Source organism: Mycteria americana, chromosome 6 (genome assembly GCF_035582795.1).
Source record: "Mycteria americana isolate JAX WOST 10 ecotype Jacksonville Zoo and Gardens chromosome 6, USCA_MyAme_1.0, whole genome shotgun sequence".
Taxonomy (NCBI): Eukaryota; Metazoa; Chordata; class Aves; order Ciconiiformes; family Ciconiidae; genus Mycteria; species Mycteria americana.
In genome coordinates, this window is record NC_134370.1 from 57,002,525 (window position 1) to 57,019,605 (window position 17,081).

The 17,081-nt window shown below is 37.9% G+C and overlaps 1 protein-coding gene across 1 annotated transcript in view; it reads left to right on the top strand.

Moving 5' to 3' along the window:
• The first annotated feature begins 260 nt into the window (after nt 1-260).
• The window catches only part of MYO5C (myosin VC), a 38,009-nt gene continuing 21,188 nt past the window's right edge, over nt 261-17,081 (top strand). The window contains exons 1-18 of the mRNA XM_075506623.1: nt 261-287; nt 3,817-3,927; nt 4,851-5,016; nt 5,280-5,424; nt 5,837-5,993; nt 6,558-6,701; nt 7,638-7,719; nt 8,318-8,425; nt 8,974-9,080; nt 9,713-9,978; nt 10,415-10,496; nt 10,851-10,991; nt 12,123-12,248; nt 12,877-12,960; nt 13,866-14,000; nt 14,361-14,458; nt 15,948-16,034; nt 16,121-16,232. Of these exons, the coding sequence (XP_075362738.1) occupies nt 261-287; nt 3,817-3,927; nt 4,851-5,016; nt 5,280-5,424; nt 5,837-5,993; nt 6,558-6,701; nt 7,638-7,719; nt 8,318-8,425; nt 8,974-9,080; nt 9,713-9,978; nt 10,415-10,496; nt 10,851-10,991; nt 12,123-12,248; nt 12,877-12,960; nt 13,866-14,000; nt 14,361-14,458; nt 15,948-16,034; nt 16,121-16,232 (2,178 nt within the window). The remainder of the gene's footprint in view (nt 288-3,816; nt 3,928-4,850; nt 5,017-5,279; nt 5,425-5,836; nt 5,994-6,557; nt 6,702-7,637; nt 7,720-8,317; nt 8,426-8,973; nt 9,081-9,712; nt 9,979-10,414; nt 10,497-10,850; nt 10,992-12,122; nt 12,249-12,876; nt 12,961-13,865; nt 14,001-14,360; nt 14,459-15,947; nt 16,035-16,120; nt 16,233-17,081) is intronic.

Genomic DNA, 17,081 nt, shown 5'->3' on the forward strand with positions numbered 1-17,081 from the left:
AGCCCCACATGCTTTAACCGGGTGCTGGGGGTCACTGAGGCGAGTGGAGCGCCTCAGCTGTGCCTACGGCGGGGAACCGCCTTCCTCCCCCGCGGAGCAGGGCCGTACCCGGGTGGGACAGGCCCAGGATCCGGGCCGGGCCGCGCCGCTTCCCCCACGCCTCGGGGGCGGACCGCGGCGCCGCGGCCACCTGCCCCCTGCGGAACCTGCTGCACCTGCTCTCCCCGCCGGCGGCTCGGAGCGGCGGCGGCTCTGCCCCCATGGCGCTGGCCGAGCTCTACACCCAGGTGAGCGTGGTGGGGAGCGGCCCTGAGGGGAACTGGACCGCCGTGGCGGGGCCGGCGCCTGAGGGGAGGCGGGGGCGCCTTCTCCCGCGCCCGCTGAGGGGCCGACGGCCGCCCCGCGAGGGGAAGGAGGAGGAAAGGGGTGACCAGGCCGGGCGAGTAATGCCAAACTCGCCGGAGCGTGCTTGTGCTTTCTGGGGTTGCGGCGGCGGTGCATGAAAATGTTGAGCCACTTGGGTTACAGACGAGTTTGCTGGTTTGGACCTGACGGAGGGAACGCGTCCCCTGTGTGTGAGGGTGCATCACCTGTATCAGACAGCTGAGCTAAGGCACATCTGAGCGGCTACAAAATCCCAGGGCAGCATGGGAGAATACTTATTTTTGAGAGAAATACTTCTTTTTTGAGACTTTTGGTCTTCAGGTGTAGGTCTCTGATGTGCTAGCCAGCTATTAGACAATTTTAAAGTTTAACAGCACTTCCCTGGCCACTTAGTCGTGGAGTGCTCGCTCTTTTTGTTATGCAAATATTGAATATGTTTGGCAGAACTTGGCACTAAAACAAAGATTCTCGCTCCTTAATGCGGCTGCTGTATTTTTTGCACAATTTTTCCCACTTTTCCTGTAGTCACTAGACTGTTGTGATGTATAACTTGTTTGCCTAGCTTTAAATAACAAAATTAACGTGCATATGTTACTAATTTATAAGCCTGTATCTCTTCTATCGCAAAAGCAGCTGTCATAATAAACAGCATAATAAGGCCTGTTTAGCCTTGTGCTGTGCTGGTATTTATTCATTTGTTGTGTTAGTACCACACTCTGAGCAGCTGAAAGAACAAATGGGTTTTTTTAATCAGGAATAATGTTAGGCAGGTGAAGGGGAGGAAGGAGTGCGGGTGTAACTTGATACGAAAATGAGCAAACTCTCTTCTGTTTACTTGTAAGGCAGGGTTTGGAGAAAGCGAGCTTTGGTAGGCTGGCTACATTTGCCAATGGAGGCTCCTGGAACTGCGGGGAGCTTTTCTGAAGAATCATTACTTTGATCATGTGCTTTTTCCTCCCTTTCTTGTCCGTGACCTGGTGGTGCAGTTCACCTTCTTACATGGGAACATGCTATGTGCCCCTGAGGCTATTTGGTGGTGATATTCTTGACTCACATAGAATAAGAGCAAATAAAGAATTCAGTTTAACAGCTGTGAATAGATAAGTATTTTTTATAAGCCAGTAAATCAGTGTAGTGTAGGAATGACACAAAAGTGAATTTAAACTTGGATACGCATGGAAAAAGCACAGTTAAAACTGATTTCATTTAGCCATGTCTTTCGTTTGCCCATTAAATAGATATTTGTGAAGCTGGGTTTTTTTCCCTTTGGTCGGATAGATGAAAACTTTGTCATCATAGTGGTTTGGGGTTGTTTAGAAAAGGTCTTTGTGATTTTGGAGGTTGCGGGAAAAAATTCCATCATGCTGAAGGCATCAGCAAAGAGGTATCATGAAAGTGGCTGAGGTTTTGATTAGTGGTTCATCACCTGACATACACGCCAGGTTGGCGTATGGTTGACCAGAAAGGTCAATCTCCATCCTCAGAGATACTGAAAACTCAGCTAGAGAGGTCACTGAGCAACCCAAGCTAACTGCAGGACGTCCCTGCGAAAGTCCCCCTTACCCTAAATTGTTTGGTGTTGATCCTCAGGGGTTAGAGTTGAGAAAGATAGTGTTGAGGTACAGTGCAGTTTGTAGGGACATCTGTAGGCACTCACTGTTGGCGGTGTGTTCAGTGGGGTTCTTGGGGTGGAGACCCTCACGTTCTAAGGATCGACTGGAGCTTCCAGGGCTTCCTCCAAATTAGAGAGGAAGAAAGTAATTTGTGCCAAAAACAACAGTTGCAACACCAAAGTGAGAAGGTGTATGAGTCTCCAGGGTATCTGTGGGTATGCTAACACTTCATTAAGTCCTTGACTAATGTTGATTTTTCAAATAAGCAGCTGCAGCAGTTCTCACGGGTTTATTTAAACACAGTTGGTTTAAACTGACCATGAATATAGCTAAGGTAGGGGAATGAAATGAAGGGTTCTGGCTATCAAAACAGAAAGATGCTGGAAGAAGATTATATGGCATGGTTGCTTGTGCAAGTAGGGACTGAATGGTTCTGTGCTCTCTAGTGTTACTTTATCGCAAATGAGAGGGGACCTGGCCCATAAGAAACTCAGTACTAGCATGTACTGGTGATTTTCAGGCTTTTTTTCTGACATCAGTGTCTTTCCTCCTGTCCTGTCCTTATATCCAAATATAGTCTTCCATGTTATCTTCATTGCCATCTGAGATACATGCTATACGGCATAAAAAATATTTTGCACCAAGGTTTAAGGAAGATGGTGACATGTCAGAAGTGATCTCAAACTGTAAATCCCTAAACAGAAGTGATTTCAATGTTACTAAAACCAGTATCTATTAATGCATAGTTGAAGCATTAGGGAGGCTTTAAGGATGATGCCGCTTTGTTAAACCCTGGCAGGACGAGAAAGACACACTCCACATCAGTGAAGAAATTCCCGACTTACTGAGATTGCCAGCTATGCTGTGTCCTTTTAAGGAATGCTGTTTCCTATAGCGTCTAGGGTGTTTCCTATAGCTTCTATAGGCAGAGCATTTAAAGATATTGCTAATGCTTCAGCATTTTAACTTCAGCATAGGAGAACTAGATGGTTCGAACAGCGTACTTTACATTCAAACATTTATGCTTCAGAAGGTTAGAGGTAATTCTGTTGTTTCAGTTCTTCAAATACCTAAAAGAAAATTACAATTCATCTGCTTCCATTGGAAGTAAGTGCTTTTAGGAAGGATGTTTTCTTCCTGAGGCAGAGCTGAAGTACCTTACTGGGACTGAGCTCAGCTAAGCCAGCTGATTGCTTGTAAAGAAAGAAACCTGTTGGTAGTCTTTGAAGTTTGCCCTAGAACAGGGGAAGATGTTGTTTGGAGGTTGTGCTGCAGTCCCCTTAGAAGAAAGGTAACTGTGCCCAGTCTTTCTTGTGGATACATCTGTGCCCATGGCAAAATGCTTTCTAAGTTCAGTATCCCATATTTGAATTCAGGGAAGTGATTGTCTAAATTCTGCTAAGTGGGATGCTTTTTCTGGTACTTGCTCATTTGAAATCTCCTAGAAATCAGGGCTCTGCCTTAGGTGTTATTTTATTCTCCTTGTTCAGTGTTAGAGGGTTTGAAGAGCCTGGCAACAATCTGGCCCTTATTCAGAGTCCTGCACTCTGTTGTTCTGCAGACTTTACACTAAACAGGAGTAGAACAAGTGTGTCTGAGATTAATGACTCTGCCCTCATTTTTTTTTTTCTTACATGAAGAATAACTAAAACACAAAAATATAGCCCTCTGAAAGGGTCAGAGCTAATAATAATCCCAAAAAGTCCTGGCATCCAGTTCAGCTCTTAGGTTGCACTTGACATTTGAAAACTATCTTTTTATGCTAGTCTGCTATTGTGATAATAGCTAAGCTAACTATTATCTTGTTTTTCTGTTGTAGTACAATAGGGTTTGGATCCCTGATAATGAAGAAGTTTGGCAGTCTGCAGAAATCACAAAAAACTACAAAGCTGGAGACTGTTTTCTCCATGTGCAATTAGAAGATGGAACTGTAAGGAGAAAAGCCTTAATTATTGTGGGGTTTGCTGAGATATGTTTATGTAGAAACATAGGACTCACCATTACAGGATCTAAATGACTTGTTGATATTTTCTTTTATGCCAACCCTGCAGTGACCAGAATTTTATCATATTGAAATTTGTACAGTAAACAGCTGTTACCTAAAAATATGAAGAGTGCCGTTCTACTGTCTGTATCACATTAGTATAGAACACATACCTTGAAGAAGAAAGATCACTTACTTCACTTTTGAAACAAGCACTGAAGCTCATCTTAAGTTGAAGTACATTGGAAGCGCAAGACAGGCATAATTATCTCTCGCAGAGCTAGCTGTTGCTTTTTTTTTCCCTAAAGTTGTTGCTTTATGTAAGATCTGTTAATTGTAGTATCTGAGTTCTTTACAGATTTAATATTTTGAAAACAGTATTTCTGCATTTCTGTTCTATAAAGACGAGTATTAAATGTATGATTAAATGGATTTGTTGAAAGAAACAGAAGTGAGTTTTAAATTTTGTATAAAGAAAACTGAAGGGTTGCAAGTAAGGGTAGGTTTAGAGCTGCCTTAAGTTCTGACCAGGTGCTTACTTTCATTCAGTTGCAGCTGGTCTGCCATTTTCATCTGTATTTGAAATATGCATGTGCTTAGAGAGCTAAACACATTCCTCATTTTTACAGATTTCAATACAAAATATTGTAAATAAAGAGAACGTAGCTTTCTTTTTAATAAACAACAAAGGGACCCGTCTTACTTTCATGATCTCCAAGTCCCTTAAGTTCAGTGAGATGTATGGAACCAATGAAATGCAAGATCAGACAGGGCTCCATCAACCCTGCAACTTTGTGTAAAGGTAGAACATCAATTTGTGTTTATGCAAAAATGCATTTTATGATATTTCAAGTCACTTTTGTTGACAGGAACTGAATTACCCTGTTGGTCCAGCTGCTTTGCCACCCCTACGAAATCCTGACATACTTGTTGGTGAAAATGATCTTACTGCACTTAGTTATCTTCATGAACCAGCTGTTCTACACAATCTTAAAGTTCGTTTTGTGGAGTCTAAGCTTATCTACACCTATAGTGGTAAGCAAAGTCGAATGCAAGGTTTAAAAAAAATTCTTAAAAAAAAAAAAAATCTTGGGTTAGTTTGCAATATGATGTGAGTAGTATTTTCCTCAAGTGTATTTTAACTCATTCAAGTTCTTGTATGAGTATAGACTTGTTTGTTGACCAGGATCTCCTACCTAGTTTAGAAAACACTGCAACTTTGTATCAGTTTAACTGTTGTTGCCAGTTTTTATTGACCTAACCTATGTTTTATTTTTGTTTTGTACACTTGGTTGTAGGAATAATTTTGGTTGCAATAAACCCCTATAAACAGTTGCCAATATATGGAGATGCTATTATCCATGCATATAGTGGGCAAAACATGGGGGACATGGATCCACATATATTTGCTGTGGCAGAAGAAGCATACAAGCAAATGGCAAGGTTCAGTATGTTGTTTAATGTCCATAAATAACACGTGAAGTCTAGTGGCAGTTAGTGTTAATTGTAATTTAATTTAACTGTGTATGTGCCACTGGCTTTTAAGAATACCTTTGAATGGGTAACAACTAGAGGCGGAGTAATTCCTTAACCAGCTGAGGAATTTCTAGAACTTATAACTGTTTTCATTCTTCATGAGGGGCAAAACTCTGTCTTAGCTGAGTGAATAGCAATGACATCAGCCTAGAGGTTACAGCCAAAGAGGAGTAAAAGAGAAGAACAGATGGAAGATGGAACTGATATGAGAGTTGACCACAGTTGTGTTTTCATACATTTGTTTCATATGTATAATTCTTACATTTATAGATGCATTTTAGGCATGTCTAATTTAAACTGTCTGATTATTTGGTTTTAGAAATAACAAAAATCAGTCTATTATAGTCAGTGGAGAATCAGGAGCTGGAAAGACTGTGTCTGCAAGATACACTATGAGATACTTTGCCACTGTGAGTAAGTCAAGCAGCAATGCACATGTGGAGGATAAAGTACTGGCATCCAATCCAATAACCGAGGTAAGTTTCAGAGAGTATCTGTCAAGTTTGTACTCATCAAGGAAAGAATTCTGAGAGCTACTGAACATCTTTGAAATTTTTAGGGATGTTTTAGCTGCCTGAGTTAGATACCTAAATTAGAAGTTTAACCTCTGAATGTTACCGACAGAAAGAGGCAGTCAGCTTCAGGAGCACCCAGGTTCTGCCTAATTTACCAGTGGCCCTTTGGAGGCACTAGTTTGCCTCCAGAGTTTTATCTGACCATATCCTGTTAATTAGATGATGGGGAAAACAATATTGAACAAGTTATTTGTTTGGTTTTACGAATTGCAGTAGAAAATGGTTAAGGTTCCTTATGGTGGGAGAATGTCGTTTCTCTAATTCTCAGTTTATGTAGTGTTATACTGTTTGACTTGAGGCTTATTTTCAAATTTGGGCCTCAAAATTTAAACTCATACCTCAATGTTGAGGTTGTTCCTTGAGCACCTGAGATTTCAGGAACTTGTAGTTAAATCATATTTTGAGAAAGTTAATCTTATGAAAGATGCTAGTAAAACAAATTCTAAAAGTTTATTATTTTCATAGGCTGTTGGCAATGCAAAAACCACACGGAATGATAATAGCAGTCGATTTGGAAAATACACTGAAATCAGTTTTGATCAGAGTTACCAAATCATTGGAGCTAACATGAGAACATACTTGCTTGAGAAATCCAGAGTTGTTTTTCAGGTGGGTAAAATAAAGTTAAAAGCAGTCAATGTCAGTATGGCTACTAAATGTACTATCCTTTACTAGTTTCATATAGAAAATGTTATGTGAAGTTCTGAATAGTATGTCTAATCAGCATTTGATTTATTTTTTTAATAGGAGCTAATCTTTTTTATAATAAGAAACTAATTTATTCCATGTTCTTCCTTATGTTAAGTGGAGGATGCATCTCAGGGACAATTCCCTGAGACAAGTGCAAGAAGTATTTGAGAAATCTGTGGCTTTCAGTCACAATAGTAACATGTGCCAATTGTATCTGGAAAGGAACAGCATATATAGGGCAGAGGGAATCTCAGTAAAAAACTGGCTGAAAATTTATAACGCCAGGGCTTATTGCATGTGACTCATTACAGTGTCAGAGCATAATTGTGATAATCTAATAAAGAAAGCATTTAATTTTATAAAACTTTTTATGAAGTTTTGCTTTTTAGTGGTATTGTAACTTTGTAAGTACTATGAAAAATACTTCTATGTATCTGCTCTTTGAAGGATGGTTTGGAAATAGAGAGTTTTCTGAGTTACCACAGGGCAGCATTTCAGCTGGCACTCCTACACAGTTGTTCATTACAGTATTTGTCAGTTCTTATTAGTAGCTGGTTGTTCAGGCTGAAGAAATTATTAGAGTAACAGCCTTGGGGAAAGAACTCAGCATACCGGTAATGCAAATAAAGTATACTTGAAATTTATCATTTTCAAAGCTCTTGTTGAAGTCTAAGATGTGCCATTTTAATATTGGGCAATTTCTTTGCCAAACTATGTTGCAGCAGAATTTAGTGTTCAAGTATCATTATCTCTTTACAGTAGTGTTGAATATTGAATGCTTTTCTGTTTGTTTGTTGTTTTGGTTTGGGGTGTTTTTTTTCTTTCTGTAATGGTATTCTTTGCTTTAATTTACAGTCAGAGAATGAGAGAAACTACCATGTATTTTATCAGTTGTGTGCATCTGCTATGCAACCTGAATTTAAGCATCTTAAATTGGGTACGTCTCAAGAAAATAACATACTCTTCATTTTTGCAGTGCATTATTTTGGAGATTGGATTTTCAAATGCTAGGATGTTAAGTGCTTTATAGCATAAATCTCACAGACTTACGACGGGACTTGCATTTTTAAGTCACTTAGCTATTAATCCTGCTTGTATTGAACTTGGTAGCAAATCCTTAGTAACTTGAATAGTGCATAATCAAATACTGAAGTGTTTTTGAAAATCTTATTCTAATACTTTCTGTAGTGACAGATACTATAATGACAGTTTAGGTGCTTGATTAATTTATATACAAAGAAGCTTTAATGCCACCTGGGAGAAGCAGACCTTAGGTATATGTTTACTCAGTCTTCATTCCTGTTTGTTTGTTAGATCAAGTATTAAGATTGCTAGGAATTATGAATACTAATTTTTGTCAGCTTAACTGAGTTAGGCACATGGATTTTCCTCAGAAAAAGAGCACCTCCAGCTCATTGCTGAAGAGCTGTCATCTGACAGCACCTTTAATTTTCTGGTGTTACAAGAGTCTTTAACAAGTGGCCATCCCCAGTCCTGAATTTGCCAGCATTACAAGTTTTGCTTCTTATCTATAGGAAGTGCAGAAGAATTTAATTACACAAGAATGGGTGGCAGCACAGTAATAGAAGGAGTTGATGACCGAGCAAATATGGTGGAGACTCAGAAGACATTTGCCTTACTGGGTAAATTCTTGGGGATACCTTTTCAATAGATTTAAAAATTGTTTGGGTTTTTTTTTTCTGAAATAGGTAAAGGTGGATTGTTTCTAAAATGTCCAAAACGTTAGTAGTAATTACCAAAATAATTTCTTTCATAGCTTATCCATTGCGCTGTTGGTCTGTTTTAAAAGTACTAGGCAAGAGCAAATCGCTGTTAGTGATTGGTGTTCATTGTTAATGGTTAAAATCACTAAGGGCTGGAGTCTTCTTGGCCCTTAAGCTAACATGGTGTGACAGAAGTGGAATTGGAAGCTTCATTGCCTGTATATGGCTTATGTGAAAGCGAAATCGGACTTGAGCTGGCGTTTCAGGAGGTACAGGAATTTATGCCTAATCTCCCATCGGATCAGACAGGCAGAAAGTAGGCAGAACCAAGACTTTGCATAGTAGTCTGCAGAGATACTGTACAATTCTTGGCTACACAGCAAAACAAGTAATCCAGCATTGTACTATTTTACTTAATTGTACTGTTTCTGAGTATTTAAAATAATAAAGAATTGGGTTTTTTTTAGGTCTGAAGGGGGATTTTCAGATGGATGTTTTTAAAATACTGGCAGCAATCCTACACTTAGGCAATGTGGAAATAACAGCTGTTGGACATGAAAGATCATCCATCAGTGTAAGGAAGTAGTTCATTCAGATACCAACATTTTCTTTTATATTCTATGCCAAAAATCCTTTAGCAATAGTTTTTCTCATATCTGGGGCTCAGAGCAGCATTAAATCTGGTATACTAAACTTGAGAGATTTCTCCATCTTCATCGGTTTATAATCACAGCAAGCGTTTATGCAAATCCTGTTTTGTGCCCAACCTCAGAAAGTCTGAACAAAAGGCAAAATGTGGCTAAGAGAACCCCATATCAAATTGATTCACAGCTGTTGGAAAAGCCATGTGGGACTATCTGCCAGGATACAGGAAACAGAGCATTGTCAAAGCTGCTCAGAATGTGTCCGAGGAGACAATGCAAGTCTAAAAAGCAAGGACACCTAAACATAGGCTAAAGTAACTTTTTCTTTCAGTCTTTCATCTCCTCCAGTCTTACGTTTTTCTCTCCTATATCAGGAGCTCTATCCAGTATTATTTGCTTTAGCTCTTCTCGATCTTTTGTCAGACGAAGAAGTGAACAGAGCCCCTTGTCTATGTAAAAATAAAAGTCATAGTTTAATGTCAGTGGTGCCAGGATTTCACTGTCTAGACAACAGTTAAAGTATTAAATGTGATCTAATATTATTTATTTATCTTCTTCAAAGCTAGAAGATAAACATCTCAATATATTCTGTGAACTTCTGGATTTAGACTGTGACAAAATGGCACAATGGTTGTGCCACCGAAAGATTATCACTACCTCAGAGACTGTAATAAAGCCAATGACAAGAGCTCAGGCTGTTAATGGAAGAGATGCTCTGGCAAAGAAGATCTATTCTCATTTATTTGACTTTATTGTGGAAAGAATTAACCAAGCTTTGCAGTTCCCTGGCAAACAACATACTTTTATTGGTGTTTTGGACATTTATGGGTAAGAATGTCTCTGGAAACAAATTTACTTGAAGTTGTGCCTTTTCTTTGGAGTTGATAAGTCACTTCTCAATTTGTGCTGCTGCTGAATTTGGAGAGATTTGTTTTACTAAAAGGTCATAGTCATGTAAATTCTTTAGCATCCAGAGTAGTGGAAATGCTCAGCAACTGTAAATATTAGCATTTTTTTGTGAATGAGGTTTAAATTTAACTTTTAATATGATACTTTTAGATTTAACTCTGGATTTTTTTAGCTCTGTTATTTCTGGTAACTAACTTCTAGAGAAGTTTTGAAATGCCTTAGCATCTTCATTAGTCTTATGGCTATTTAATTTTCTTAGAAATATTAGGATAGCTCCAAAGACTTACAAGGATAGTACCATTTGCATTTAAATGTCAAGGGATTTTTTTTTTTTCTTATTTGACATGTGTTTCAGCTTTGAAACGTTTGATGTGAACAGTTTTGAACAATTTTGCATCAATTATGCTAATGAAAAACTGCAGCAGCAATTTAACCTGGTATGTTTTTTTATTTGTTACAGTTCTTTATATTGTTTTGCTTCAGTTTTGAGATTATCAATAATGGATATTAGCAAATGCTATTTGTGTTTGAGTAATGGATATTTCTGGATAATGGCTGTCCAGTAATAGATAAAAGTATTTTATTTTTATATATACACATACACACACAAATATATATAAAAATGAAAATTTCTGAGTTTTTCTTACAAGACAGACATGTAGTAGAAACAAAATATTTATATATTTTGTAGTATATCTTATATATACAATCACACACGTGCACGTGCACACATTGTATATATTTTCTTCCTTAATTGTAACCTTACATCTTCATAATTTTCACATATCTAGCATGTCTTTAAACTTGAACAAGAAGAATATATGAAGGAAGATATCCCATGGACTTTAATAGACTTCTATGACAACCAGCCTGTCATTGACCTTATTGAAGCTAAAATGGGAATTTTAGAACTTCTTGATGAAGAGTGCTTGGTAATTTAAAAGTTCTTGTATTTATGAGCTCATTAAAAATGATATAGATTTTTACATGTTGGGCTTGTAATCCATATTTTGCCCTTTAAATGGGAAGTAGGGCATTTTCCTCAAAAAAGGAACGTTAATGTTTGCCCTCTATTTGTTAGTTTTAATTGTAAGCCACTTAGTCCATTTTTCTCTTATAAAATTAAGAACCTAAAACTAGATTCTTACCTAGAAGCTAACCCAGCAACTAGATTTCTTCACTGTGGGAGTAGTGCAGTACTAGAATAGGTTAAGTAGAGGTGCGGTAGGATCCTCATCCTTGGATACTTCCTGGATTTGAGTTCAAACGGCATCTTGATCTAGTGTTGGTGGTAGCCTTGCTCGGAGCAGGAATGTGGACTACCCAGGCTCCAAGGGTCTCTTCCACCAATATTTCTACAGTTCAGTTATTCTATGAATCACTAATTTTGATACAAAAAACAGTCTTCCTTTCCTTTTTTGTAAGTTCTTGTCGAATGCATCAAACCTGCATCTTTGCTTTTTCTTCTTCAGTCTTACTATTTTTTTGTCTGTGCTCACTCCTGACTGTAGCAATTCCTGAATGTATATGTTTTTCTTCTACAGACATACGTAGTTTCCTTAGGCTTCCAAACCTATTGAAGTAGCTTTGTCAGTGAAGAACAGGGCAGGGAAAGGTGAGCCCTGTTAAAATGGTCTCCAAAAGGTGTTTTGGTGATATTGGCAGGTCATACTTCTCAGAACCCAAACCATAGAGTAATATGGGAGAAATTAGGCAATATTCCCTAAATCATTAGCTTACCTGTTATTCTGCTCATTAGCATTCTGAGAGATCAGATTGTCCCTGATTGCAGGTAGCATCCTCTCAGGACAAAATGATTTACGACTCATCAGAGAATTAACTGTAGTCAGCAAATTTGTGGATTAATACGACCTTCTTTCTTAAAATTATTTGCTACAGGGAGCCACCGGCTAGTCTGAAAAGACAAAAACTGATTGTTATCAGGCCTTGTAACTCGCTGAAGTTGTTTCATTCAGACAGTATTTATTGATAGTAAGCAGTTTTGCTGTTTTTAACAGTCCAACAGAGTTTTGTTAAAGAGATTGTCCTTCTCTTTTTTACAGTTACCTCATGGAACAGATGAAAACTGGCTTCAAAAGCTATATAATAATTTTGTCAATAAAAACGCACTCTTTGAAAAGCCAAGGATGTCAAACACGTCTTTCATCATTCAACACTTTGCTGATAAGGTAGAGTGTAAACAACCCAGTATTATTTCACCCTGTTTCTAGCAGTAGCTCATTCAGAAAAGAAACAAACTTAGGAAATAGAGGAAATATTAACCACACTTGTTTGGAACTTCTGTAGAATCCATCTTCAGTAATAGTACTATTTATTTATTGGTAATGCTGCCTGTAGCATGCCATTTAAACATAAGTGCTTAAGATAATGAATTTGAGAGTATAAAAATAAATCATCGAGATAGAGAGGCAGAAAAAGAGTACAATGTGTAAATAAAATAGTTAAGATTGTAGTGTCTACACATTTTAGTCTGTTATTTACGTTTCAAATGTAGTATTCCTTTTTTGGTATTTTGACTTGAAATCATAGAATAATGAAGAGAGGAGGAAAGAAGTTCCTAATGAAGGCAGAAGGAGATTGCAGTTGATAGTGGATTCTGACAGTTTGTCCTGCTTCTGAATTTGCAGTATGCCTGTATGTATGCGTGCCATAATGAAACTGGAAAAAGCAGTTTCAGGCATCATGTTTAAGACTAATAAAGAGCTGTGGGCCACCACAGCTTAGAGAGTAAAAATTATTGTTTTGCTAACTGTTCATGTATTGCTGAAAAGTTAATGATTTCACCCGTTTGCACAGGTAGAATATAAATGTGAAGGCTTTCTGGAAAAAAACAGAGATACGGTACATGAAGTATTGACTGAAATCTTGAAAGAGAGCAAGGTTTGTGAACAATCAGTAATGATTAATTTTCTGAATACCTGATTTTACTGGAATTCATTCAGATCTGATTTTAAAAGATTTGTTCTGATAAAAAGATTTTTTTAATAGGCTGAATCAATTAGTTTACTCTTAATTTTATTAATATTCTACAAGTGTGTATTTTTAATGTCAAAATCACATACAAGATGGAAAAACACAGTATTCAACTTTTCCATATATGTGCATTTACTTTCCTAGTTATGTTAGTAATTTTTTGTTTTCTTAATATCTCCCTTGAAGAGCATTTTGGAATCCTTGCAACTGAACAATTAACTTAATTTTTTTTTTTTTCCTATAGTCGTTATATGTAGCTTTGATAGGTAGTTTATCATTAACAGCTGCCTTTGTTTATTCTTCAAAAGAGATTAAGAGAATGCCAGGGCAGGGAAAACATCAGATGTCTTACCTGTGCCTGCCGCTTCCCATCTGCTTGAAGGCCCTGTCCCTTTCAAGTCTACAGCCTTGAGACTTCAGGATTACTATTAAGAAGCTAACTTAATCTGACCAAAAACCATACTCTTAAATATTGTGAAAATATAACGTTAAGTGGTCTTATTTTTAACTCTGTTCTGTATTTATGTCCATGTTTGCTCATATTGAAATAGCTTTTGCAGGCCTACTTAACAGTTGTTGAATTTTGTCTGTGAAATGTGTAAGTGCTTCGCAACAGATTCAGAACTGTTGCAACTGTTTCTTCAATTGTTGTTTGTTTGTGGCTTAAAGATCCGGTTCCAAGTCTTGTAATACCTGGCTTAAGCATTAAGATGGATGAGTTTTGCATTTTATGTTACAGTAAATGTAATTTTTATTTAAATGTTATTACAGTTACACAGTATTTAACTGTGATTCTTTCACCACACTTTTAGTTTCATCTGTGTGCAAATTTTTTTCAAGACAATCCAGTGTCCGTTTCACCTTTCAGTTCAACTATAAACATCAAATCTGCAAGACCTGTTCTCAAATCACCTAACAAACAACTCCGGATGACTGTTGGCAGTAAGGTACTACATAACCATGCTATTCTGTGATGCTCATACTTTCAGGAAAGTGTACTGGGCAGTCTGAGACTATGGTGCTGTATTCTGTTACTATTCACGGTGGACTATGCAGTTTTCAGTACAGTAAGAGCCAGCCACAGTGCAGTGCTCCAGGTCTGGGTATAAGTAGGTGTGTTTAATTTATATACAGGAGACTGTTAGGTACAGCAGGACTGTTAAAATTCCTGCGTTTAAGATCTAAACCCTAAGAAAATCTCCCAGTGTCCAGCCAAAACCTAACAAAGAATTAAAAACCTAACGTTTGACTTTTTCCTTAGCTGTAAATATTTCATTAGCAAAACTGTTATGTCTGATGTTTTCTAGTTCCGGAGTTCTTTGTCTTTACTTATGGTGACACTCAATGCAACCACCCCTCATTATGTACGATGCATAAAGCCAAATGATGAGAAGTTGCCTTTTGAGTAAGTATGTTAGTGGTGTTGAGCTGTTATATTACCTTTAAAATTAAGAGTATTTTTCTATTTCACGTGTCAGCAAGCTAAATTCTTACTGTTGAGCAACTTCCCATACAGAACATATTTTTCCTTTCAAGATAACTGAAGTAAAAAAATACTGTCTTCCTACAAAAATAGAACCATTCAGTAATAGTTATTGATACCTTAAAAATTCTTTATTATCCTAAAATTTTTCAAGTCAGATATTAGTGTTTATGTATTTGCTGTAACATTTTTCAGGGAAGGTTGTCCACCTTTGATTTAAGCTGGTGGATATTTTGTTGAGGTGTGTTTGCTCTTGTACAGTATGGGTTAGCACCAATTCATATTTAAGGAATAAAAGCCACTGCCATTTTCTTTGTGAACTTCGCTTTTGTCCACAGGAATACTTAGAGGAGCTTTAGAAGTCAGAAAAGGTATGAGCAGTGTTGAACATAGCCTTGGCTTTTTCCCCCAATTTTATATCATTTTAATGTTACAATACAATCACATATGCCAGATAGTTTGTGTAATTCCTATGTCTAGCTTGATAATGACTAACTGTAAGCAGGAGTTAACCTTGATGCCGCTATTGGTCTGGTTTGTGGGCAGACATGTGGAATCTAGTTTCAGTTACACAGCTTCTAGCTAGAAGGTAGTGTAATGACAAATGAAATAAAAGCTTTTGTCATATCTGAGTAGGAGGGAAGAGGCAAACTTTTATTCTAAATTACTTTTTTTTGATGTGTTAGCTCATTTTCTTGAAGCCAGACAAAATCAAAACATGTTACAAATGGCACTGTTTCACTGTCACTGCAGTGAGACCTCATTATTCTGTGTGATAGCAATGAGGGGGGAAATAGCTTGGATACTATAAAAACATGTCTGAATTAGACTAGAATAGTCTACCATAAGTTTGTGAAAAAACGATATAGTCATCTGTCAGCCACAGGGATCGCTTAGCTAGTACTGGATCGACACTGTGGCGTAGTTGCTCTGTGGGCATATCAGCTCTGGTCTAGAATTGGAAAGGGTCTTTCCATGCCTTGTGTTGATAATGTTGAATCGGATATTCATGAGTAAATCCTGTTTTATTCATAATCAGCGTGCTAAAGAGTGCCTAGAGGCAGTTATTTCCCAATGGACTGCTGAGGGAATTTATTTCTGTGTATGTTTTATGCTGAGAGTGGCATGATTCTTTGCCACTTGGTGATACGAGCTTTCACAGTTAATATTGAAAAGAAACAGGACTTTTCGTTAGGAAAAAAAAAATGGTCTTCCTTTTGTTTTGAGGCAGAAAAAGAAGACCCAGATACTCCCTATCACATATTAAAAAAAAACCAAGTAAGACACCGTATAAAAAGTAGGGAGCCCTGCATCCTGTGGGCAGAAATAGAAGTCTAGCTAGTAGAATGATTATAATTATTATAGCATGCCAAACCCAGCAAAAATGTAAAATATAACTCTGCTTTTTTAGGTTTGATTCAAAAAGAGTGGCTCAGCAACTGCGAGCTTGTGGTGTTTTGGAAACTATTCGGATTAGTGCACAGAGCTACCCATCCAGGTAGGGATAGCAGCGGGCCTCTGTATGTCAAAATATACTTAGGTGTCTCTTAAATGAATTGCATTTACTAACTTTTAATTTTCCAGGTGGACTTACATTGAGTTTTTCAGCCGTTACAGCATTCTTATGACACAGCAGGAACTCTCCATAAATGATAAGAAGCAGATTTGCAAGATTGTTTTGCAGCGGCTAATCCAGGTTAGTTTGTATGCACTGACCCAGTATGTGTTACAGCATCTATTATTAATAAAAGATCTCTTTTGCCAAGAGTAGTATCTCACTCCTCAAATAGGAAAGACATTTACGTTATTAATATCTTTCCTGATGTAGTGTGCTGCACATAGGCTTGTGAGTCAATAACCTTGTGTTGTAACACAGTCATGATGTGGCTGTAGACAGGTGATGTAACCTGTCTGTGCTTAATATCTTCACTTGTAAAATGGAAGATATTCTACCTATATTTCATAAACCAGTGAACAGTAAATGATATGCATCGTCAAGTATTAGAAGTTTAAGCACACAAGAGAGCTTTTGATGGTGGAATGCAGCATATTGGAGAACTGTTCTAAAAATGTGCTATTTTGCATATTGCTCCTATTTGTTAGACAAGTCTGTAATGATGAGGCTGGTCCGAGTCAAGTCAGCATGTCAGGATTGAATTCAGACTCAGGGATGTGTAAGACCAAACACAGGCATACTTGCAACATAGCTCCGGCACAGGCCAAGGGTGAGAGCCTGAGCTTAAAAGAGCCCTGAGTTTTTGCTCACACAGCTCACTGATTCAAGCAAGGCCAGACATGTGCACCAAAAGGTAGTGTTGAGCCCAAGGAACCAGGCTTGTAGGAGGGGGTGAAGAGGTTGCTTTCAAGGCCTCAATGACAAGTCCAGATCCTCCCTTTAATTTGAGATCACTAGGGTGTGATTTTTGGATGTAATTCTCTGGTTCTTTCCTGCTAAGTGGATTTTCCCCCCATATACTCCTATCTACAAAGAAGGCAGAGAGGTTATTCTTATCTAGCAAGATCATGTCATTTCAGAAGAGTTTGC